Source organism: Mchenga conophoros, linkage group LG23, assembly GCF_057382185.1.
Source record: "Mchenga conophoros isolate Kocher_MC1m ecotype Shallow Benthic linkage group LG23, M_conophoros_male_GT1.1, whole genome shotgun sequence".
In the NCBI taxonomy this organism is placed as follows: domain Eukaryota; kingdom Metazoa; phylum Chordata; class Actinopteri; order Cichliformes; family Cichlidae; genus Mchenga; species Mchenga conophoros.
This window is the reverse complement of record NC_140547.1, coordinates 49973816-49999890: the sequence shown is the minus strand read 5'-3', so window position 1 is coordinate 49999890 and position 26075 is coordinate 49973816. Positions and strand designations below refer to the sequence as shown.

Sequence of the window (26075 nt, the reverse complement as noted above, 5' to 3'; positions counted from 1 at the left end):
GCAGTTTTAATTTGATAGTTTTTCCCCTTTGGTAACTTTGCTGTCCTCGCCCTGAGTTCCTTAGTTTCACCAGCTAGACAGCGAGATAACGATGCTCCAATAACCAGACTTATTTTCCTTTCTGTGCTGATTTATTGAAGAATGGCCTCTGACCATTGCCTTCTCTTTGACCATCGTAAAACTGAAAGTACAAAATACTGTATTAGCTAACTAACATTGTAAACTAGCTTGTTACACTTTTACTGCAAGCTAACAGTAGATTACAGCTCAGTATTCAATACCATCGTTCCCTCGAAGCTGGACAGGAAACTGCAGGATCTAGGACTGAGCAGCTCCCTCTGCAGCTGGATTCTTAACTTCCTGTCTGATAGACGCCAAGTAGTCAGACTGGGCAGCATCACCTCATCCCCCATCACACTGAACACTGGTGCTCCACAGGGGTGTGTACTGAGCCCTCTCCTGTACTCACTCTACACCTACGACTGCACAGCCACTAACAACTCCAACATCATTGTGAAGTTTGCGGATGACACTACAGTGGTGGGTCTTATCACCAACGGTGATGAGACGGCTTACAGGGAGGAGGTCAGCGCCCTGACCCACTGGTGTCAAGACAACCATCTCACCCTCAACGTCGCAAAGACAAAGGAGTTGATAGTGGACTTCCGGAGGTGAGCTTCCCTCCCTCCAAGACATCTACAGGAAACGCTGCCTGAGGAAAGCGGGGAGGACCATCAAGGACTCCAGTCCCCCCAGCCATCAACTGTTCAGACTACTTCCATCAGGAAGGAGGTTCTGCAGCATCCGGTCCCCAACCAGCAGACTGAGAGACAGCTTCTTCCACCAGGCCATCAGACTGCTGAACACGTCATAGACACCTCAGCTTCACTACTGGAACTTCAACATTATGCACTCCACACTGTATATAAATGCCACTTGTTTTGCACATGTCCAACTAGCAACCTCTGTATATTTTATTTTATTGTTTACTCTATTTAATTTGTAAAATATGTACACACACGCGCGTGTAGAAAAACATATTTAGTATACACATCCAGTAATGCATGTACTATTATATATTGTACATATATTTATTAGTCTCAGATTTAGCCGTTCTTATATTTTGCTTGTTTTACGTTATTGTATTTTTGCACACCTCTGTTGCTTGTGAAGCTCGCAAACAAGAACTTCACTCACATGTACTGTACCAGTGTACCTGCACATGTGATGTGACAATCAAAGTGATTTGATAACAAGATAAAACTTTCAAATGTACAAATTATCGTACCATTTTTACACAAAACAAAAGATAACAGAAAAATTACATATAGTTACAGAACAGTAACTATAGTGTTTGCCAGAGGTGTGGACTCGAGTCACATGACTTGGACTCGAGTCAGACTCGAGTCATTAATTTTATGACTTTAGACTTGACTTGAAAAAATGTTCTAAGACTTGTGACTTGACTTGGACTTTTACACCAATGACCTGGGACTTGAATTGGACTTGAACCGGTTTACTTGAAAAGACTTGATATTTTACCCCAAATATAAAATTTAACATGCATATTATATAGAGATTGAAAATGTGATGTAATTCAGGGGTAAAACCGCAAAGGATTCTGGGAACTCGTGGCAAGAGGTACTAGCGCACGCAGGCTTTTAATTGAAATCAGTCACACAGCGATAAAAAGAAACACAAAAATGTCAAGAAGCCGTTGTATTATTAACTGCAATAGCCGGTCGCATGACAGCCACGGGAAGCCGACGGGTAAAGAGATCGGTTGTTATCGGATTACGTCGTTGAAGAGAAATTGTTCGAGCCATGTTTCCGAAGTAACAAAGACGCGACTGGATTGCAGCCATTCAAAGATCAAATATAACGTCCCAGAACCCTCCAGCTCACAGGTTAGTCTGCTCCAAGCATTTCCACAAAGGTCAGTCTGCTGTTGTAGTTAATACGTCATTTTCATAACATAATTAGTGATATAGGTTACAAGCAAGTCTGGCGCTGAACAGAAATTGTCGCGCTATGCTCCTTTATTTATTGTGCATAAATAGTAAATTATCCTGACACAATATTGCGTTTCGCTTCTGTTATTATGGTACATTGACAAAAACATATACTTTTATTCACAGGATAAAACAGGTTTTTTGTATCACTAATTGCCCAGTACGATTACAGCATACAGTATTATTGTCACTGCTACATTTCTGTGATGCTACCAGAAATTATTTCCACTACTAATTAATTACCGTTGAGCTCAAAGGTCCTATTAATAAACGGTTAATGAATGTGTATTTATGACGACGATTTGTGAGACTGGTAAACTTATGATACGTACGATGGTCTTTCGTTCTACACGGTGCATTTCAAGGTCCTGCACCCATCCGTCGGTAAACTGTACCTGGGCTTGTTGCAGTGACCTGAAGTTACTAAACTTCATGAGTGTGTGCACTCACTCCAAGAAGCGTATAATTATAAATATGCATATAAATATGCTACGATGAGATAGCTGACTTCATCTAACTAGCAAATGTTGTCCAGGCTACGTTGGTGATGCAGTTTTTTTTAATGTGTATGATATTTTTGTCATGCGATTTTAAAGCCGGTCCTACAACCGCATCCAAGAATAACATGCAGCTTATCTCAGAACTGTCGGTGAAAATTATTCTTGGAGCTAGGTTTAATTGAGCTGCATTTTAAAGAGGTGCAATTTCACAATTTGTGTATATTTTCTAAGTTCACTATTTTGTCATGTGTTGAGAAAAACACAGATTTAAAAATTACATGGTCTAATATTTACATTTAGCATAACTGCAACATTATTTTTTCGTTTTTTTTTAACGACTCGAAAGGACTTGAAATTCAAAATTTCAGACTTGTGACTTTACTCGGACTTTTACACCAGTGACTTGAGACTCGACTCTGACTTGCCTGACATTACTTGAGACTTGACTTGAGACTTGAGGATAAAGACTTGAGACTTACTTGAGACTTGCAAAACAATGACTTGGTCCCACCTCTGGTGTTTGCAATAAATGGAGACATTTAAAAACAGAAAGCTATCATCTACTGTGATTCAAGTGTATAAACTAAACCACATAAAATGGCTTAAACTGAATATGGTCACGTTTTATTTTTTGTGTGGCCATTACTGCATTTTAATGGTGTTATAGATGCTGTCGAGGCTAAGCCTACATTTAAAGCCACTGAGCTGTTTGTTGGCAGGTTAATGCAATGTCACTGGTATGAATAAACGTATTAAACTTAGTTCAATAACTGAAACCATACTTATCTTGTCCTTTAGATTCTTTATTCCAACACAATTTAACATAACAGCGCAGCGGTCACAATCTGTTTGCTCCTTCCCAACAACAACACACCTGCTGCTAATGACCTATCTACCTTAAATAGACACACCATATGTAACACAAAAGGTGACCCCTAGTGGCATACATGAGGTACCCACACAAAAATGGCTCCTACAGATACTGAGCACAAATATGAGTACAGAGAATTTCCAGCAAGCTTTTAATACTGTCACAAAAAGGTCTAGAGGGATTTATCAGCATCATCCTGTCAAACTGGTTTTATGGTGGTTTTGATGAGAACAGATTATAGCTTGATCAAGAAGACCAACCGTCGAAGTCCTGTTGGGAAACCTTTGCACTTTTTCAAGGTGTGAGTATCATCAAGTGTAGCAGTGATGTCCTCATTGGTCGTTGACACAGTTGACAACTTGTTTGAGGGATGAAATTGTGGCGTTTTGGTCAGAAAGTTTATACTTGTAAATCAGACTGCAGAAATATTTCTGAAAATGTAGTGGTTTGTTTGTTTGTGGTTTGTTTGTTTGTGGTTTGTTTGTTTGTGGTTTGTTTGTTTGTGGTTTGTTTGTTTGTGGTTTGTTTGTTCATGTTTTTTGTTTGTTTTTATTTCAAATATCTTATAACAAGATGAAACTACAATTGTAAACGCAATTTGGTTTTTTGGTTTTTTCTCAAACTTAAGTAACTGAAACCTTTCATTGAACTACAGCAGAAACAGATTGGAAATGCCAAGTTATTCTAACACTAGTGGACTTGTTAAACAAAACATTTGTTTCACTTCTTTCTCAACATGCAGCACCATTAAGAACAGTGGACCAGCATAGTTGGTCTGCATGAGCACACTTACTGCAACAGTTGTACATGCTGAAACTGGTTGCTGGCAGCTGATGTGAAGAAATGTCTGGACACATCAAAAGTTTTCTTTTTCATTTTCTTCCTCCCTTGGATAACATACACATGGCAAATAAAAACATGTAACTAGGGTGACGTGAAGTGTGTATCATCAGGTTTAACTAAAATATAATGAGGCTGTCCATCTGTGAAGTAATTGTTCCTTCAAAAACCACTGTGACAACAGATTTTATTTCATTCATTTGATGGTTTTCTATTCTGTATACTGGAACTTTTTAATAGCCCCCCTGTCCACACATCCTTGACATGAGACTTTCTGCAGAGTTGCACATGATGAATGCACACAAAACTTAAAGTGTTGCTGTCATATTTTTTTGGATGTGGTTTGTTGTCATAATCAAGAACGTGTCTTATTTTTTTATTTGTTTTGTTGCTGATCGGCCATTGGACTGCTGAGCCTGCAGTGAACAGCCAGTCACTGACTCTTGATGCTAGAGCAAGGACAACTGAGCTCTCTCTCTCTCTCTCTCTCTCTCTCTCTCTCTCTCTCTCTCTCTCTCTCTCTCTTTTAAATAAATAATACGTTCGAGCTGTTTATGTTTTTGACTTGTTATGGACTCTGACTGGCAATGGGAGGGCTGGCGGACTCATATTATGGAGGTGGAGGGTAGACACATTTTGTGTGCAAGAGACCACATACTACAGTGGTGATTGACACAGACTTCAATGGACATTTAGGTGAAGGGAACAGAGGTTATGAGGTGTTGGGTAGGTGTGGTGTTTAGGAGAGAAATCTAGAAAGACAGATGTGGGGCAGATTTTCCAAGTGGAAATGGCCGTGGTGCACACATACTTCAAGAACAGGGAGGAACTTGTAGAAATATATGAAAGTGGAGGAAGCTGCACACAGGGCAACTAAATATTATGCAGAAGGTGAAATCAAAAAGACAGGAGACAAGGAGGTGTCAGGGAGAATGCAGCTATGCAGCATCAAATGGTAGTTTGAAGGATGAGTTTGGACATCAAGAAGAGGAAGTGAGTGAAGGCAGAGACATGCAGGAGTATAAACAGGCTCTGGGTAGTAGGGAAGACTTACCAGATGGCTGGGATAGTACAGCTTTATTGAGATAAACTGCCAAGAAGGGGTTTGACGTCTTCTCTGCACAGAAGAAAGGGAAAAAAGAAAAGTGATTTTGAAAGTATTTGAAGGAAGAGATTTACAAAGAAAAAGAAAATAGACCAAGAAACTGGGAGGCTAGGCATGTAGCAGAAAGAGGTGACAAAGGAAAAGGCTCAGTGCCACGTATGTGAAGCTGGACCCCAAGGAAATGAGGGAATGAGACTTGCTAGGCAGAGAGTGAGTTTGAATGGATGTTCAAACTCAAAAAAAAAAGATATATTCACATAACATAGATTGAAAGAAGCTGCAGGTGGCACAGCAGCTTTAATGTCTTCCAGACAGGAAGTTTTGGAAAGAAATATCATCATTTCCCAGATTTTACTATCTTAGTGTTCTGTAACAAAATCACTGTTGTGCGCATGGTGTTAGAGATGATGATGATTACAAACAAACTTAATGTGCTAGTCGTGCTTTTCTTGAGGGATTTGTCCTTCCACCAGTTTTCATGTCATTGGAATCATTTGTATTCACTGATTCTGGCACTTATTTCATCAAACCAAACTCCAAGTAAATACTTTCGGCTTTTTGGTTTTGTCAAACGAACTAATGTAAAGAATGCCTGGCTGTGCACTACACCACGCAGTGGGAATTTGTCTTCTCCAGTTAAATTCAGGATTAACTTGCTTTATAACACAGACCTCAAAAGTAACCGTTATAACCCCAAACACAAGAAAATGTGATCTACAGCACAGTGAGAACTGGCAACGCTTATCTGGAGGGGTCAGAGTGAATGAACTGGACACCTGTAGAAGCAGGATTTGATTTCCACTGATTTCCTTTCCGATCCGATACCAAGTAAAATTCAGGGTGGTATCGACGATACTGATCTGATACGATACTCTGAACAAAAACTTATTTTTTTACTCTATCTTTTATTTTATCTCAAATTATAGCGTCGTAATGATCACAGGACATCAGATTACTTGTTCTTATCACTTAATGATGCAGAATTATCATATAGAAATGAAAAACCTGAAGTTGTGGCTATTTGTTGCCTGCCTGCAGCATTAAAGGACTCCGTGAGAGACGTCTGTCTCGCCCTGGCAGCACCTCTCCCTCTCCTCCTCTTCAGTTCGCCTCAACATACGCTCGTCATATTCTGTGATATGATTCACTCTGAGGTGTTTGACCAGGTCAGCGGTGTTACCACAGCACCTCACATTCTTGCCACATGTATGGCAAACCACGTCTCAGCTGTTCGTGGAGGTAAAATACGTCTGCACATGACTCTGTTTACGCTCAGCCATTGTTGTGAGTGTGCACGCCAAGGGGCCGGACACAATGACGGGTATCGGAGGAATCGATATTTCAGTATTGATCCGCACATCACTAGTTGAGATACGTTTTAAACTGGTCCAAAAAACAAATGCATATTTTCCCGAACCACTGTTCCTTGACTAAGGTGGATAACGTGATGAGGTCAAGGAAGGGTGTGACGGAGATTTGATTGAAAAACTTTGTCGTCCGTTAAAGTTTCACGTTGGCTTTTTCATCTTGAAAGCCCTCTCTGCTCGTGTCCAACCCGTGTGAACAATCACAGATGTGAGAAATGTAAACAAACCGTCCACAGAACGCTGATCAGGTTATTTTAAGCGCAAGAAAACAAAAACGTTGCGCTCACCGTCGGCGTCACGGACGAGGCCTGGGGGTCCGGGCCCGTCCACAAAGGTCATTGTAACACAAATCATACGATTGCTAATGAAAATGCTATAAAGCTACATCGCAGATAAGTCTCTGGAGTAACAATCAAGGCCATGTTAGTTATTTGATGAATAGTATCTGTGCCACTCATGGCGCATGACTGAGGAGGACGTTGACCTCTGCAAGTCAGGAAAGTCTGCTGCTCATTGTATAAATATGAGATGTTTTTCAAAAACCAGCCAGCCATCATCTCGGGAGGCTGACTCCAAAGTACCATCTCACTTCAAACTTGCAAAACAAGTCGAGTCGATGCGAGCGCACTGCTTGTTTCTAGTTAGTCTTTAAGGATGACAGCATTAGTCTGCTCCTTTGTATGAAATAAAGTGAGTCGAGTCCATGTGGTCTGGCACCCACCCACATTTCTCTGCTAGTGATCCATGAGGACTCCACCTTGTTGCCAGTTCTCTTGTGTGGAAGCTTCAGGAAATGACAGCTTCACTCTGACGTGTGTGAGCTGTGTGAGGTCTGTGGTTAGAAGTTTACAGTGTTTGCTCTTTGTGTCGTCTGTAATATGCTCTATGGCTTTAAAAAAATGGCCACATGTTTCTGTAGCTGAATTTGTCCATCTCTGACCTTCTGAGACTGTATTTTCAAATAGGGACGTTCTGACTTTTCTTCACCTTGTACTTCATTCTGCAAATGTTTTATACTCTATTAGAGTTATTACATTATTCTGTTATGCTATAAAATCAACCCCCATATAAGATCGTACTTAAGAAATACATTTAAAAAACCTTCCTGTGCAAATAACCCAAGTTATCTAGAAGAAATAAAAACTGCACCGCAAACCAAACTCAGGTGTTCGACCTGTTGAGCTCGGGAAACTAACTGGTGTTTCATTTTAGTGAGTGCTTTGTTAGATTCCTTCATTTGAACCAAATGAAGTTGATTAAAGTTGATGCATTGATGTGTTTGAAGTGTTTTGTTAGTTGCGATGGATCTCCTGCTGTCTTTTTTCCTCATTATTAAAAGAGGATTTCTTTGAATTTCAAACATCCATTTCCTGTTTATCTGGTCCCGGGTCACAGGTGCAGCAGTCTAAGCAGACAATCCCAGACCTCCCTAAACAACCACTTCCTCCAGCATATCCAGGACAATACTGAGGCATTCCCAGGCCTGCTGAGAGATATAACCTCTCTAGTGTGTCCTGGGTCTGCCCTGGAGACTCCTCCTCATGGGACAGGCCCCAAACACCTCACCCAGGATATTTTTAATGAAAACATCACAAATAAGTCGTCAGGTCTGATGGTCACATTTGTGAGATTCAACCACCATAAAGCAGAGATCACACAGGACACACTGTGTAACCCTCAGCTCAGGTGTGTTCAGGACATTTGCTTGGAAGAAGCCATCTGTGGATAAATCCTGCTCTCCACCTCAGCTGTCAGGTTTATCCAGAGAACGGCCGTCCTGACTTCCAGCAGCCCCACAGTCCTCGTTTCTAATAAACTGGCATCACTGAAATGAACTGTCTGCCTCGCTGTTCAATAATCTGCTCTTTGCCAATTTCCCAGCAGAAGCTTCCACTCATATCAGCATTTTTCTGTGATTCTCACATGAACTAAACATAAAAAGCTGAAGCCAACCTCAGAGTTCCCCGTAGTGAGGAAGAGTTTCCTCTGAGCCACAGCTGAGTTTGATGCGTCCACAAAGGAAGACTGACGGGAGGACAGACTCTGGGAGAAAGGCAGATATTAAAAGATATGAATACAAAGTACGCTGCAACAAACAGGACAGCAGATTATGAAGAGCGGTTAGACCTTCATGTGTCAGTCATTGAAATGTGATCAAAGTTACCTGTTTGACATCCTGATAGAAGAAAATCAGCTTCTTGGATCCGTTTGCAGAAAAGAATTCATGGATCAGACTGAACTGGAAGAATCAGACATTAATGACTCAAAGGTTCAACTCTGAGGAAGGATCACGTCTCTGAACTTACTCTGTCATCAGAGACGATGGCGTCTTCCACCGCCGCCTCCTCCAGGCTGCCGGCGTCGGCCAGCCTGCTCATCAGGTATTTATGTCGGGCATCCAGAGCTGCCCGCCGTTCCTCCTTCACGGCTCTCGCCTGTTTGGCTACTTCTCTCCTCGCCTCATTGGACAGCAGCATCGTCCTTTTACCAGACACCTGGAGAAACATCAGCTCAGTCTACAGACGCAGAGACCAGTGAGAGCTTGGCCCAAACATCTGCAGGTTTCTGAGGACCACGTTTGACCCTGACTGGAGGCATCGATTCTGAGTGTGACTGCCTAAACTGAGCTACTGTCCCCCCTCCACTGAGACGTTGTCCTGTGATGTGTCATGGGGGGAAGTGTTCCTCACGGTTGGACTCGTGACAAGTTCAGTCAGTTTATTCAAACTTTAAAAAGACGCATTTTCAGTCTCTGGATTTCAGCAGAAACAAATGTGAACACAGCACTTTTTGATTGAGTATAAAAGGATGAAAGAGTCAGTGATTAGTAACATTGTTGCTGACTGATGCTGTTGTAGAGCTGTCTTTGGATCCTCACCTTCCTGGAAGCCTTCCCTGGATTGCTCATATATCATTAACTTGTTTGTGTTCAGTAGAATCAGGTGTTGTGGATGCAGGTCGTAGCTGTGTGAGGCCTGTACAGTCAGCGCTGTGTGAGCGCTGTGTAACGTTAGCTTAGACTTCTTTCTGTTGTTATCATCCTTCAGGTTAATGTTGTTTTCATTATGCATCACAGGAAGTGTGGGTGGCTGTTAGCCTCACAGCTCATGGAGAGTTGCTGCTGCTCTGCCTCCTTTTTGATGTTTCTGCTCTTTGTGGCTTTGTGTTACTTTGTGTCGTGTCTGAAACAAAGTGAGTCCATGTTACTAACTGTAGTCGGCTCTCTGTTTCATGCACAGCTGACTGTTGTCTGAATGAAAGTATTTTTGTACTTTGTGTAATCTGTTGGGTCTTTGAGCCCTTTTTAAACAGCATATGAGCCATATGTATGTGTGTATATGAAAGGTTGTTTGTAATACATCAAATTGTTGCTTATTCTAGAGCTGCTGCTGTGCCTGATTGGTCTACTCGCTCGAAACTGAAGGTTGACTTGATTCTTTTGGTTTTTTACATTTTGTCAATAAACCAACTTCTTTATGATTTGAACGGCGTCTCTGACGTGTCACAGGCCTGTCAGCTTTCTTGGTGATTGGTATAGATTTGAGCTTCATGCTCTGGCTGTTGTTGGGTTTTCCTCTTTCATATTAAAGCTTTTGTCCTACATTTGGCTCTAAAGTCTAATTCTAATCCCAGCACTGTGTCTGGGTGTGTGATGCTTGTTTTCCTGCTCTTTCTCATGAAACAGTCACAACATTCTCAGTCCAACTTTCACTCTTTGCTGCGTTTGCTGCAGCTGCAGTGAACATGGTGCCGTTTGCCTTTAAGAAAGTTGTGCACAAAGGCTTTTTCTCTAGCAGACAGCTGTGTGGCTAAAAGTCAGATCATTTTTTACCACCTCAGTCACACTGGACTGAAACAAGAGTGAAACTAGGAAGAATCAGAGTTTGTCCAGTGACTGCACTGATTTGCTTCATATTCACAAACTGATTCTAAGTAGTTGCATCAGCTAATCACCCGGACACTGAGCGTCCAACACGCTCCCTGAAGGGAAACGATTACATCCTCCAAACAATCACAATCTGTCTCTGAATGACTGGAATTATTCTCTGATTTGTGAATAACTGGAGTTTATCAATGCAGACACGTTGCCAACATGATGAAGTCAGTCTGAGTCGCATCTCTTTGGCTAACTTAACTCAAGTGGTTGCCGACTATTCTGGTTCTATTCCCATATAACAGCAGGGCTGCTGAGCACCTCTGTCACTCTGCACTTATGTTCCCAGTTCTCTTTTGTGGACGAATTTTCCAGGAATTCCTGGGACCAGCTTTCCATGAGAGACCCGATCAGGAGCGACTGTCCTGGACACTCCCAGCATCACAGGGACTCACAAACCCGTCTACCACAGTGAGAAGACTGATGGTCACAGGCCCACATGTAGCTTTAGATCACACGTGTGCACTTCCTGTGGTCACTGCTGTAACTCTAGACTCACCGAGGGGCCAGTGGTTGGTGAGGCAGCAGCAGCTGAAGTCATGTGACTAATGGCTCTCAGCTTCTGTCCTCCTATTCGCCGGTGTCCTTCACCTGTCACACCTGGTCAAGAAAGAGTGAGAATGTTCAGAGCTTTAATGGAAAAGAATATTATTACATATAAAAGGCCTCTAACAAGTATTGTAGTGTTAATCAGGATGAAGTCCATCATGAACACTTCAGAGTGCTTCAGACAGTCGGTGTTTCATCCACAGAGCCTCCAGTCTGCATATCAAAGCATCCTGAGGAATGACAGTGAAGCCCGAGTTCCCCTCATTACATTCATGTGTGTGACTGTGAGGAAAAGGTGATTGTATGAACGTGTGTGAGCGAGTGAATGAGGCTTGTATCAGAGTGGAGATAATGTCAGCGGCACAAGCTGGACGCTGCAGGTGTCACATGTGAATCTGTGCATCAGTGTCTGCACCTTTGTGGAGGTGAAGCTCAGGAGGTTTGGATTTGTTCAAAGCTCTGTCTGCTCCATCTTTCTTTCCCTCAGGCCTCTCCAGATCAGGAAGGAGGTCCTGTTCTCCTTCTCCCTCCTGGATTTCTGGATCCAGGGAAGGATCAAAGTCTCTCAGCCCAGCATCAGAGCTTCTGGCTGGGGGAGGACTGGAAGTTTCAGCTGGAGGCTGAGAGCCTGGATCTGCCATCTGAGTCACAATTCAAATATTCTCAGTAATCTCAAAAAGCAACAGAAAGGTGCCATTTTCATGAGCAGTGGGTTATCCAGCAGTTTGATTCATGTCAGCAGCATTTAGTTTGTAACTGCTGACTCACCTCTGGCTGTGTCCTGCTCTCAGGGTCACAGTGGATACTGTACCTTTGACCGAAGCTGCAAAGACAGTCAGCAGGGGTCTGGATGCATTCAGCACCACGTCCTTGTTGGGCAGACACCTTCAGTGACAGGACAGACAGTCCAAAGTAAGGAGACGTGGGACACAGTGAAGACACAGAAACAGAAACCAGAACTATAATCACAAAACAAACTCAGAAACATAAAGAGTGAATCAGCTGATTCAGTGTTTGTGACAAAAACATGGATCCTGGTTAATAACTTTTATTTGTTTGTTTCTGTATTATTTTGTGTATCGTTCTTATGAGCTGTTGTTTTTTCACTGAAATATTATTTCATTGTTTTAAGCTTTTTGTTGACTTTGAAGTGCTTAAGTTGATATTTTTGAACATTTAATTTGTTCGATTATTGTCGAGTCGATAAAACTGTCAAACGCACAGCTGCTTCCAGCACGGCCGGAGGAGAGGTGGCCGAGCAGACGCACAACACACACAGCTCACAGGTTTGCATTTCTAGATATTGCAGATGTTGCAGAAATTGAGAGTAAAGAACTCAGAGATCCAGCGCTGTCTCCTGCCCCTTATTTATACACCACAACACAACGACAGGCGTAACTCACACAAACGGGTAACATGAGGCTCAGATGCTTTGGACGTGTTCACATATACTGGACACAGAATGATGAAGATGGAGCTGCAGGAAGGAGGAAAAGAGGAAAAACACAGAAAAGATTCACAGATGTGGTGAAAAAGGACACGACAGCTTCTGTTTGTTAGTTTGGTTTTTCTTTATTTGGTAAAGATTCAGAAATAAAGAGAAGATCACATGTTTGAATATTATATTAACGTTCTGTAATTACAACAAGTTGTAAAATCTTTCCAGAGTGAGACAGAGACTGTGCAGAGACTGTAGAAGGACAGAGCAGCAGCAGAGCAGTCCAGATACACTGATGATCCTCTGTCAGATCCAGAGGGACACACAGGGCTGATGCTGGACTCTACATTGTGTCTGACAGTGGAGCTGTTCTCAGAGCAGTTCACTCTGCAGCACTGACAGTCATCTGCACTTCATTCCTCTGTCAGTCACTGCTGGATGAAGCTCTCCTCTCCACCTCCCAGTAACATGGCCCAGTCAGAGCGTCTCTACACACAAGCTGCTGCTGCTTCAACCTCTCTGGATCATCAGGACACAGCTGCTCCTCTCTCAGCACACACACCGTCCTGTTTACCATCATCAGCTCCACCTGCAGAGAGAAGGAGGAAGAGCAGAGGAGATAAACGAGTGTTTCCAGAGACTCTTCATCAGCTGTCAGTCAGTGATGCAGCACATCCAGTATAAAGAGCAGCAGGGACGTCAGTGCTGGGACTGTACTAGGACTCATTGTTGCTTCACTTTTTCTAATCTTTGGATTTTTATTGAAGTTGCTGAAAATGTTTTTCCCTCCTAGTTTGAGTTTGGACTTTCATTCATTAGAAGAACCTTGGTGTGTCCACTCTGAGCTCTGTAGGAACCCCAACAACAAGCCCAACAATCCAGATGGACGGTTCCAGCTGTTAACTGGAGGAATTCCATCCAAACATCTGCTCTCACTAAATTCTTCCTCACCTACAGACTGTGTTCTTCACTGCTTTAAACTTGGAAATCAATGCAGTCATTGGTCTGCGTGCTGCTTTGTTCAGAGAGCTGATTGGCTGTTGACAGTGTTTGATCAGAGCGTGTCAGCCGTTACTATGGTGACCATAAAGGTGAGAAACAGGAAGTGTTTGTGTCCAATCCTGAAGCCTGTCACCGTTCTCCTCTCACAGCTTCACTGAGAAGCTGCAGCTTTACAGGAAACACTGGATCTTTGTTTCATACTGACTGTGTTTAGTACAATACTGCTGACAGCACCACCCACTCACTCCATCACTCTACTTACTCCAGAGTCTCCAGTCTGTAGTCTGGACTCTGCTTAAGATCAGACAGCTGCTTCACATCTGGATCCTTCAGGTTGTTTCCATACAGGTACAGCTGTCTCAGATGGGAGGGGTTGGACTTCAGTGCTGCTGCCAGATAATCACAGCTGATCTTTGACAAACCACACCAGCTCAATCTGTATAAAGAATGAAAGATGTAAGTTTATTAGACAAAGTGCTTGAAATCATTCAGTGTTTCATCATCTGTTCAGAGCTGAAGAAGGTTCAGAATGTAGAAGTTTAGAAAATGGAAACTCCAAACAGCTGAAGCCAACAGGAAGCAGCTTCAAACAGGAAACTGTGCAGAGTTTCAGACTATATGTCCTGATGCAGCCAGTTGGATTTTGGAGATTTGAATCTCTGTTCTGTGACTAAGTCCTTGAATCATTTCTTCCAGTTGGTCCAACAAGACAGACTAAGTATTGGACATGTGTTGTGGCTCCATCAGGGGAGCTTCTAAATGTGATGTGATGGCCCCTCTGGCTCTGTCAGGTCACGGCATTGAAGAGAGCTCAAACTGGGCACACAGTTGTTCCAGTCTGGACCAAAGACTCTATACTGGGACTGAGGGACTGCTTTGACTGCACCCACTGGGACCTTTTAAAGGCTCATGTTCTCACTTAGATCATCGATTTCTACTGACATTTCTTTCTGGGGAAAATGGGGATTACTTTGGAAACAGGAAGTATTTTCCCCAATAAGCAGCCCTGGATTAGTAAATCACTCCAACATGTTCTCAGGCAGAAGAAGCTGTCTTGTTATGAGGGAGAGAAGAAAAAGATTGAGGCACAGAAACCTGTTGAAAGAGAGATAAAGCAGCTAAAATCAGGTGTAAAAGTAAAGCAGAGGATGAGCTGAATAAAGGACACTCAAGGCTGGCTTGGAAAGGAATGAAGTCCATGGTGGGGATGCAGAACAAGGAGCAAAGATGAATGTGATGCTGAATCAGCAGAAGACTTGGACTCATTTGATTCCAGCTTTGATATCATTGATTTCAATGAAGAGCTTTGTGATTGTAGCAAAGGGCTGGTAGCTCTGAGAGTCCCACTGATGAGGTGTTTGTGTGGAAATCTCTTAGTGGGACCAAAGAGAGAAAAAGCCCTGGTCCTGATGCTGTGGGAGGGAAATGATTGAAGTGTGCTGTGAGGAACTGACTGGGAGATTTTCACACATTTTCCAGTCCTCCTTGGAACAACAGGAAGTTCCCAGCATATGGAAACAAAGGTTAAGTGTCCTATGGCACTCAGTGATGATGGTGCTGTGGCCCCACCACCTCCACCTCTTTGTAAAGGAACTAACTGTAATCTGAAGCTTCAAATGGAACTAAGACTTCCTCCACTAGGTGGCAGTGTCTGATGAGAAAGTGTTAGTGGAGCTGGCCTGGAGTCAGAAACAGGAAGATGCAGGATTTGGGCTGAAATGGGCAAAAGTGGTTAGCACTAGTGCCTTAGAGCAAGAAGGTTGTAGGTTGAAGCTTGTTGGTCAGCTGGGCCTTTCTGTGGAGGTTGGATGTTCTCCCACAGTCCAATGAAATGCTGCTTAGGTTCATTGGTGCTTCTACATTGGCTGTAGGTGTGGATGTGAGGGAGTGCTTCTCTGTCGCTCTCTGTTGGCCCTGTGATGGACTGCTCACCTGTGCAGGTGGACCACGCCTCTTGCCCTATGACAGCTAGGGCACAGGCTGCAGCCCTGTGAGCCTAAGCTGAATAAACAGTTAGCAAAAATGATCCATAGATGGCCTGAAATCCCCCAGTTAGCAGTTTGGTAGATAGCTATGACATGCTAATCCCATCCAGCAGCTGTATTCTACCTGTAAGCTGATCCCTGCTGAGCCAAAGCACTTTTTCATATACAAATTACAACCTTTAATAGAAACCTATTGGTCAGCATCTTATTAGCCTGCTGTTAGCTTCATTCCACAGAAAACTGAGAGAAACTAACAGAGTTGATAAAGAATAAAGAGAAATGTGCTGATTTAAAGCCTTTGAAGTGCTTCAGATGATCTCTGTCCACTTCTGTCCACTCATTCATTCATGTAAGCTTTCTAATGCAGCTTTGATCTTCACAGTCTGCTTGATGAAACTCATTCTAACCCTGAATGTCAGAGTGTTCCTCCTTCTCTTTCCCATCATTCATGCTGGCAGTGGAGGAGATTTGGAGGTTGGACTGTGTTTTGGATGATGTGTGTATGTTTGTGTTGGACTGCTGTCTGTAAAGCAAACGCACATTTTGCTTTGGATTTCAGTGTCAGACAGACTTTAAGGTGCAATGAAGAGTTTGAGAGTTTCATAGTGAATTTTCCAGTGGAGGATTTTTCTTCTTCTTTGAAGGTTTGAAATGTGAACATTGTTCTGCTGCAGTCAATGGACTAAACCAGAGAAGAAGAAAACAGACTTTACCATGAAGATCCTCAGTGTGGATCAGTATAATATCAGCCTGATGTCTGCAGTTTAGTGTCAGCACAACTTTCACATCATATTCATCTCAGCACAACTAAAACATGCTGACTGACCTCAGAGTTTCAAGTTTACATCCTGGACTCTCCAGGAAACCACACAGATGCTTCACTCCTGAATCCTGCAGGTTGTTGTTAGTCGAAAACCAGTCATTACTCAGGTCCAGCTCTCTCAGATTGGAGGGGTTGGACTTCAGTGCTGCTGCCAGATAATCACAGCTGATCTCTGACAAACCACAGTGCAACAATCTGTATAAAGAATGAAAGATGTAAGTTTATTAGACAAAGTGCTTGAAATCATTCAGTGTTTCATCATCTGTTCAGAGCTGAAGAAGGTTCAGAATGTAGAAGTTTAGAAAATGGAAACTCCAAACAGCTGAAGCCAACAGGAAGCAGCTTCAAACAAACACAACAAGAGAAAAAACTCTGAATGTTTCACATTAAAGTCGTACATTTCTCATAAAAACAGGACAAAGACTTGAAAAAGTCGTGTTTTTCCTTCCAGGAACCACATGGCTTCACTTTTAAAGGTGAAGTGTGACAGAAATGGACATATTTGAAGTCCAACACCTTTTTCCAGTCACATTATTAAAGCAGACAAACTACAAGCTCATTTTCATTCCAACAAGTCATCTTCTGACCTGGACTAACAACACTGGTCTCTATGTGCAGCTGGCTGTGAGACCAGTGCTCAGGGAGCGTCTACAAAGTGCAACACTGAAAGAACATCACATACTCATTTGCTTCCAGCACTTTCACACAAACATCTACTGTCATTATTGTCACCAAACTCTGTGGATCCTTTATTGCAAATTCAAATGGGATCAAATGGTCAGACAAAAGAGGGTTATGAGGAAATATGATGAAATGTTGTGTATTAGCAGCAAGTTATTGAATCTTTTTCCTCAAAAACCAAACAAAATGATTGACAAACATGTTTTTACAAACTCAGTGTTGGACTTGGATCAGCAGGATAAGCTGATGTTTAAAGGCATTTGAGTCTCGCTGTATGAGAGTCCAGTTCTTACTCAATATTTATGGATGATGTTCTTTCAGTGTTGCACTTTGTAGACGCTCCCTGAGCCTCACAGCCAGCTGCACATGGACCAGCTGACATTACCCAGCATTAGAGGCGGCTGTAAAAAATTCATGTTCCCATTTAAATGGTTTTAATTTGAATAAAACGATGTTGATTCATTCAATCCTGAATCGATGTTTAATATAAATGTATTTTGCCAGAATCTCAGGCTAAAGCTCACAAACTATTTCAACAAGCAGCAAACAGCTAAAACAGTAAATGAGAGCAGCTAAACACACAAAGATGGAAACACAGAGCGTGGATCGTTCACTCGACGGCACGTACACGGACACGCCGTCGGGGCTGAAAGTGGACAGCTCACAGATCCTGAAGCTGCAGGTTTCATCTGTCTCCAACCAAAACTGAGTGAAGCAGCAGCAAAAGAAGATCCAAACTCTGCTTCACGTTTGATCAATATGCTCATGAATTCTCTCTGACTTTGGCTGTTCCTGCCTGCACAGCTCTCTCTCTCTCAGTGGACTCCAAGAACAGCTTCAAACATCTGTTTCTGCATCATTCACTGTTTATTAGCCACCAGTCTGCTGTTGTGTTCAGTGCTGTCGGCCTCTGACAGTAAAGCCTCATTTCTGCTGTTCCATGGAAACTTTTTAAAATGATGACAGATTACAAACTCTCAGCTGTGTCTGTAATCAAACCTCTGTAACTTTGCTTCACTTCAGCAGCATCAGCTCATGTTCACATGTTGCTTCATGGTTTGCTTCAGTTTTTGATCGACTGCAGAATATTTTGAAGGTTATCTGCTATAAAAAGCCAGAAGAGGAAAATCTGCTTCATGTGTTTCTGTTTGATCCTCAGTGACTTTGACACAAAGGCCTCTGCTGTGATGATCACACCTCTGATCAAGTCTCACAGTGTCACAACTGATAAATGATCAGAGTTAGAATATTTCTGACTGTCTGCTGTGTGCCGTGACCTTTGACCTGCTAAAGACAGTCAGCTGTGGATTATTCATTGTTGTGTCTGATACTTAGAACTGTGAGGAAGAAGCTACACAGTTAATCAGGGTCCCCTCTCTCTGAATCAGGAAAGGTGGGCAGGCCGCGTGTGGACCGCGGGCCATACGTTGAGTATCACTGTTTGAAATGTGAACATTGTTCTGCTGCAGTCAATGGACTAAACCAGAGAAGAAGAAAACAGACTTTACCATGAAGATCCTCAGTGTGGATCAGTATAATATCAGCCTGATGTCTGCAGTTTAGTGTCAGCACAACTTTCACATCATATTCATCTCAGCACAACTAAAACATGCTGACTGACCTCAGAGTTTCAAGTTTACATCCTGGACTCTCCAGGAAACCACACAGATGCTTCACTCCTGGATCCTGCAGGTTGTAGTTGTCGCTCAGGTCCAGCTGTCTCAGATGGGAGGGGTTGGACTTCAGTGCTGCTGCCAGATAATCACAGCTGATCTCTGACAAACCACAGTTCCACAATCTGTATAAAGAATGAAAGATGTAAGTTTATTAGACAAAGTGCTTGAAATCATTCAGTGTTTCATCATCTGTTCAGAGCTGAAGAAGGTTCAGAATGTAGAAGTTTAGAAAATGGAAACTCCAAACAGCTGAAGCCAACAGGAAGCAGCTTCAAACAAACACAACAAGAGAAAAAACTCTGAATGTTTCACATTAAAGTCGAACATTTCTCATAAAAACAGGACAAAGACTTGAAAAAGTCGTGTTTTTCCTTCCAGGAACCACATGGCTTCACTTTTAAAGGTGAAGTGTGACAGAAATGGACATATTTGAAGTCCAACACCTTTTTCCAGTCACATTATTAAAGCAGACAAACTACAAGCTCATTTTCATTCCAACAAGTCATCTTCTGACCTGGACTAACAACACTGGTCTCTATGTGCAGCTGGCTGTGAGACCAGTGCTCAGGGAGCGTCTACAAAGTGCAACACTGAAAGAACATCACACACTCATTTGCTTCCAGCACTTTCACACAATCATCTACTGTCATTATTCATGTTTGCAGTTCATGCTGTAACTCTGTGAATGTCCTGGAACTGTCAGCAGTGTGGTTACGTCCTTTTGACCTGAGTTTCCACAGCTCTTATAACAGCAGTGTACATTCACCTGCAGGCACACGCTGCCTCTGCTTCAGCTCTGTTTATGAAGCACAAACTGCAGGAACCAAACTCAGACTGGCTCATTTCAATCATGTCTGCTTACAAAGACACTTTGAAACTCTTATCAGTATGTTTCCTGTCCTACTAGGACGGATCAAACTCTGGACCTTTGTTGTGGATCAGTGAAGGATGCTTAGAAATCCCTCCTGCTGCCTGAGCTTGAACATCATCAGCACTTTAACACTGAGCAGAGGGACGTGGAAAAGGCCTTCTGTCTTTATCTGACTCAACTGTTTCCTTATGTGGGCTGAAGAAAACACCGTTGTAGACTGTATTTATATGAAACATGTATATTTAATGCATTTAATGTATTTGAACCATATTTAATGCATATTACAGGATGTAACAGCTGCATATGTGTCAACAATAATGGCTTTGATTTTGCCCCCTATGAACATTTCTGTAGCTCCGCCCCTGCAGCAAACGTGTGTGAGAGCAGCCACGGCCCGCTCCTCCATGGTTTCATTCACACTCATCTCATACTGAACACACACACTTTGTAGGAATCAAATCAAATCAAATCACTTTTATTGTCACATCACATGTGCAGGTACACTGGTACAGCACATGCGAGTGAAATTCTTGTTTGCGAGCTTCACAAGCAACAGAGGTGTGCAAAAATACAATAACGTAAACAAGCAGAATACAAGAATGGCTACATCTGAAACTAATAAATATATGTACAATATATAATAGTGTATGCATTTCTGGATGTGTATACTAAATATTTTCCTACGTGTGTGTGTGTGTGTGTGTGTGTGTGTGTGTGTGTGTGTGTGTGTGTGTATACACATATTTTACAAATTAAATAGAGTAAACAATAAATATATAAAAATATACAGAGTTGAGACATGTGCAAAACAGTGGCATTACTGTACAGTGTGTAGTGCATAATGTTGAAGTTCCAGTAGTGAAGCTGAGGTGTCTATGACGTGTTCAGCAGTCTGATGGCCTGGTGGAAAAAGCTCTCTCAGTCTGCTGGTTGGGGACCGGATGCTGCAGAACCTCCTTCCTGTTGGAAGTAGTCTGAACAGTTGATGGCTGGGGGGACTGGAGTCCTTGATGATCCTCCCCGCTTTCCTCAGGCACCGCTTCCTGTAGATGTCTTGGAGGGAGGGAAGCTCACCTCCAATTATCTGTTCAGAGCACCGCACTACTCGCTGGAGAGCTTTGCGGTTGTAAGCGGTGCTGTTGCCGTACCAGGTGGTGATGCATCCAGTGAGGATGCTCTCAATGGCACAGTGATAGAAGGTCCTGAGGATGCGGGGGCTCATGCCGAATCTTTTCAGCCTCCTGAGAAAGAAGAGGTGCTGCTGCGCCTTCTTCACTGTTTTGTTTATGTGTACTGACCACGTAAGATCCTCAGCCAGATGTACCCCAAGGAACCGGAAGCTGCTCACTGATGGGGGTGTGTACTTCTCTGCACCTCCGGAAGTCCACTATCAACTCCTTTGTCTTTGCGACGTTGAGGGTGAGATGGTTGTCTTGACACCAGTGGGTCAGGGCGCTGACCTCCTCCCTGTAAGCCGTCTCATCACTGTTGGTGATAAGACCCACCACTGTAGTGTCGTCCGCAAACTTCACAATGATGTTGGAGTTGTTAGTGGCTGTGCAGTCATAGGTGTAGAGTGAGTACAGGAGAGGGCTCAGTACACACCCCTGTGGTGCACCAGTGTTCAGTGTGATAGGGGATGAGGTGATGCTGCCCAGTCTGACCACCTGGCGTCTGTCAGACAGGAAGCTAAGGATCCAGCTGCAGAGGGAGCTGCTCAGTCCTAGATCCTGCAGTTTCCTGTCCAGCTTCGAGGGAACGATGGTATTGAATGCTGAGCTGTAATCTACAAACAGCATTCTCACATACGTGTCTCTCTTCTCCAGGTGTGACAGGGCAGTATGTAGTGTCAGGGCTATGGCATCATCAGTGGACCTGTTGTGGCGGTATGCAAACTGTAGAGGGTCCAGTGAGTCGGGTAGTGCAGAGCAGATGAAGTCTCTGACCAGCTTCTCGAAGCATTTGCTCACGATGGGGGTCAGGGCTACAGGTCGCCAGTCGTTCAATGAGGAGATGGTGGAGGATTTGGGTACAGGGACGACGGTGGCCATTTTGAAGCAGGCTGGGACTACAGACAGAGAGAGGGAAAGGTTGAAGATGTGTGTGAACACTCCAGCCAGCTGAGCCGCGCATGACTTGAGGACGCGGCCGGGAATCCCGTCCGGACCAGTAGCTTTGCGTGCGTTCACCTTCCTGAAGCACTTCCGCACATCCTCCTCAGACACAGCGTGCGCACTGACGTCATCCGCGGTGCGCACACTGTCCGGTCTCATGGTGTTCGCTGTGTCGAATCTAGCGTAGAATACGTTTAGATCCTCACACAGAGAGGCCGTGGTCTGCGGTGTGCTGGTTTTCCCTCTAAAGTCTGTGATCGTGTTTAGTCCCTGCCACATACTCCGAGGGTTGTCAAACTGTTGCTCCACCCTGTCCCTGTACTCACGTTTGGCTGCTTTGATCGTCTTCCGGAGTTGGTAATGTGCGTGTTTGTAGTCCGATGTGTTCGCGGAGGCAAAGGCGGTGTTCCGTTCCGCCAGTACCGCGCGAACATCTCCGTTAATCCAGGGTTTTTGATTTGGGAAGGATTTGACTGTTCTGGATGGGACGACATCTTCCACGCATTTCCTGATAAATCCACAGACTGAGTCTGTGTATTCATCAATGTCTTTTGCGGCTACGTGAAACATTTCCCAGTCCGCGTGATCAAAACAGTCCCGCAGCGCAGACTCCGATTGGTCCGTCCAACAGTGCACCGCCCTCCGGGTTGGAGCTTCCTGTTTCAGCTTCTGCCTGTAGGCGGGCAGGAGCAGGATGGAGCGGTGATCTGATTGGCCGAATGGGGCACGGGGGAGGGCTTTGTACGCATCCCGGAAAGAAGTGTAGCAGTGGTCAAGTAGCCGGTTTCCACGTGTGTTAAAAAGGATGTGTTGGTGGAGTTTGGGTGAGACTTTCTTCAGGTTTCCCTTATTAAAGTCTCCGGCTGTGATAAACGCTGCCTCTGGGTGTGCGGTTTCCTCACTGCTGATCGCGCTGTACAGTTCCCTGAGTGCTCGGTCAGTGTCGGCTTGTGGGGGAATGTAAACAGCCGTAATAATCACTGCTGTAAATTCCCTCGGTAGCCAGAATGGCCGGCACTTAATCATCAGGTACTCCAGATCCGGTGAGCAGAAGGATTTGACCGGGTGCACGTTCGCATAATCACACCAGCTGTTGTTGATCATGAAACATACACCACCGCCTCTGCTTTTCCCAGTAAGATCCTGTGACCTGTCCGCGCGATGCATGGAGAACCCCGGTAGTTGTATTGCGGAGTCCGGTACCTTGTCCGATAGCCAGGTTTCTGTGAGGCAGATCACGCAGCAGTCTCGCTTCTCTCGCTGGAATGAGATCCGTGCCCGAAGCTCGCACAGCTTGTTCTCCAGAGACTGCATATTAGCCAGTAATAAACTGGGTAACGGTGGTCTGTTAGTGCGCCGTCTCAGTCGAACAAGAATGCCAGATCTTCTCCCTCTGCGTCGGCATTTGCGGCCTCCAGGGCCAGAGAACAAAGGCGTCTCAGGTGAGATGAATGGGGGGTCTGCAAACGGAGCGTCCGTGTTGCAAAACTTGAACTCCGGAAAGTTATAAGAAAGACCGTCTTTTATGTCCAGTAAGGTTTGTCGGTCGTACACGTACTACTTCGTGTCTTGCTTGCTGTGTAATTATATTGTCTTCAACGTTCCAGCGAATAGGTTCAAGCTACAAACCTATCACCCGCCCACACAGAAACATCTCCTCTCTAGAGCTAAACTTCTGCTTCATCTCCGCCTCTTTTCTTCATCCTCCACCTCTCTTTTCTCTTCTTCAGTGTTCTGCAGCCACAGAGCCTCACAGCCGTTACCACACCCATACCTGAGCAGCTAGCATTACCCAGCATGCCATGCAGCAGTGTCAGTTTGTAAATGTGCAAGAATTCCTGCTTCAAACTGTTTCACAGAGTGCTGTGTGCCGTGACCTTTGACCTGCTAAAGACAGTCAGCTGTGGATTATTCATTGTTGTGTCTGATACTTAGAACTGTGAGGAAGAAGCTACACAGTTAATCAGGGTCCCCTCTCTCTGAATCAGGAAAGGTGGGCAGGCCGCGTGTGGGTCGCGGGCCATACGTTGAGTATCACTGTTTGAAATGTGAACATTGTTCTGCTGCAGTCAATGGACTAAACCAGAGAAGAAGAAAACAGACTTTACCATGAAGATCCTCAGTGTGGATCAGTATAATATCAGCCTGATGTCTGCAGTTTAGTGTCAGCACAACTTTCACATCATATTCATCTCAGCACAACTAAAACATGCTGACTGACCTCAGAGTTTCAAATCGACATCGTGGACTCTCCAGGAAACCACACAGATGCTTCACTCCTGTGTCCTTCAGGTTGCTGTAGGTTCCACTCAGGTCCACCTCTGTGGGATACGAGGGGTTGGACTTCAGTGCTGCTGCCAGATAATCAAGGCCAATATCTGACAAACCACAGCTCTTCAATCTGTATAAAGAATGAAAGATGTAAGTTTATTAGACAAAGAGCTTGAAATCATTCAGTGTTTCATCATCTGTTCAGAGCTGAAGAAGGTTCAGAATGTAGAAGTTTAGAAAATGGAAACTCCAAACAGCTGAAGCCAACAGGAAGCAGCTTCAAACAAACACAACAAGAGAAAAAACTCTGAATGTTTCACATTAAAGTCGAACATTTCTAACAAGAGTGTTTTAAAGACAGAGTCACTGATGATCATCTTCTGCCCAGTAAAACTTTGGTTTTCCACATGTGAGTGTTAATGATGCACAAAGACTGTGAGTGCAAAGAGGGAGCGAGGAGGATGACAGAGAGATGGTACAGGAGCATCAAGAACCCGGCGAGGAAATGAGCAGAAGGACTTTGGAGCCTGTTGGATTGAAGCTTTCACAGAGACGTATTTGACTGGACACCACCAGGACAGACTTTTAATCCCAGCATTTGGATGAGCTTTCTGTCTTTATGTTCACAAATGATGCTGTAACTCTGTGAATGTCCTGGAACTGTCAGCAGTGTGGTTACGTCCTTTTGACCTGAGTTTCCACAGCTCTTATAACAGCAGTGTACATTCACCTGCAGGCACACGCTGCCTCTGCTTCAGCTCTGTTTATGAAGCACAAACTGCAGGAACCAAACTCAGACTGGCTCATTTCAATCATGTCTGCTTACAAAGACACTTTGAAACTCTTATCAGTATGTTTCCTGTCCTACTAGGACAGATCAAACTCTGGACCTTTGTTGTGGATCAGTGAAGGATGCTTAGAAATCCCTCCTGCTGCCTGAGCTTGAACATCATCAGCACTTTAACACTGAGCAGAGGGACGTGGAAAAGGCCTTCTGTCTTTATCTGACTCAACTGTTTCCTTATGTGGGCTGAAGAAAACACCGTTGTAGACTGTATTTATATGAAACATGTATATTTAATGCATTTAATGTATTTGAACCATATTTAATGCATATTACAGGATGTAACAGCTGCATATGTGTCAACAATAATGGCTTTGATTTTGCCCCCTATGAACATTTCTGTAGCTCCGCCCCTGCAGCAAACGTGTGTGAGAGCAGCCACGGCCCGCTCCTCCATGGTTTCATTCACACTCATCTCATACTGAACACACACACTTTGTAGGAATCATCAGTACTTTGACTGTTTCTCAGGTTAGCTTCAGGTTAGCCATTTAGCATTTCTCCAGTCTGAGTCACAGAGCGTCACATGACGTGACAGAAGCTGATTGGTCAGCTGCAGTGATGGTGGTGGAGCAGCATTAATGATGATGCTGTAGAACAACAGGAACACGGGGATATCAGATTGTTAGTGGGTTTAGTCATTCCTGCTGCACTTTGTCCTTCTTATTGAAGTGACCTGCTGAGAGCTCACACTGTTCTCTGTAGAAATGATGTCAGTCTGACTCGTCACATGTTTGGAGGCGTGTTTGATGTTTGCTCTTCTGGAAACTCTCAGTATCAAATATGGAAGATGCAAAGGAGACACGCTTCAGTCTGTATGGACCCGTTTCTACATGTTTGTACATCAGCTTATCAAATCCTGTCTGCTGTCTTCATTTATTACTCTTCACCTGCTTCACTGTCACTGCGTGGGCGGAGCTGCCTGAGCCCCGCTGTTAGGTTTTGTATTGTTGATTGTCATTTATGCTTAGAAATATTTAACCATATATGAGTCTGCCTACAGGAGGGAGGTTGAACGTCTGGTGTCCTGGTGCAGCCACAACAACCTGGTGCTGAATGCCCAGAAGACAGTGGAGATTATTGTGGACTTCAGGAAGCACACAGCCCCACTCCCCCCCATCATCCTGTCTGACACCCCCATCACCTCTGTGGACTCATTCCGCTTCCTGGGTACCACCATCACCCAGGACCT

At 43.9% G+C, this 26075-nt stretch overlaps 2 protein-coding genes across 2 annotated transcripts in view; both read right to left on the bottom strand.

Annotated features, from left to right (window-relative positions):
- LOC146548249 (NACHT, LRR and PYD domains-containing protein 12-like) overlaps window positions 1-11819 on the bottom strand; it is a 172519-nt gene extending 160700 nt beyond the window's left edge. Inside the window, exons 1-5 of the mRNA XM_085265043.1 lie at window positions 11594-11819; window positions 11129-11229; window positions 9002-9211; window positions 8860-8934; window positions 8649-8738 (exon numbers count right to left, since the gene is read on the bottom strand). Of these exons, the coding sequence (XP_085121169.1) occupies window positions 8649-8738; window positions 8860-8934; window positions 9002-9211; window positions 11129-11229; window positions 11594-11819 (702 nt within the window). The remainder of the gene's footprint in view (window positions 1-8648; window positions 8739-8859; window positions 8935-9001; window positions 9212-11128; window positions 11230-11593) is intronic.
- A 1005-nt stretch (window positions 11820-12824) lies between these two features.
- The window catches only part of LOC146548244 (NACHT, LRR and PYD domains-containing protein 12-like), a 115082-nt gene continuing 101831 nt past the window's right edge, over window positions 12825-26075 (bottom strand). The window contains exons 6-10 of the mRNA XM_085266163.1: window positions 23990-24169; window positions 18729-18905; window positions 16430-16621; window positions 13881-14054; window positions 12825-13205 (exon numbers count right to left, since the gene is read on the bottom strand). Coding sequence (XP_085122289.1) covers window positions 13196-13205; window positions 13881-14054; window positions 16430-16621; window positions 18729-18905; window positions 23990-24169 — 733 coding nt within the window. The 3' untranslated portion in view covers window positions 12825-13195. The remainder of the gene's footprint in view (window positions 13206-13880; window positions 14055-16429; window positions 16622-18728; window positions 18906-23989; window positions 24170-26075) is intronic.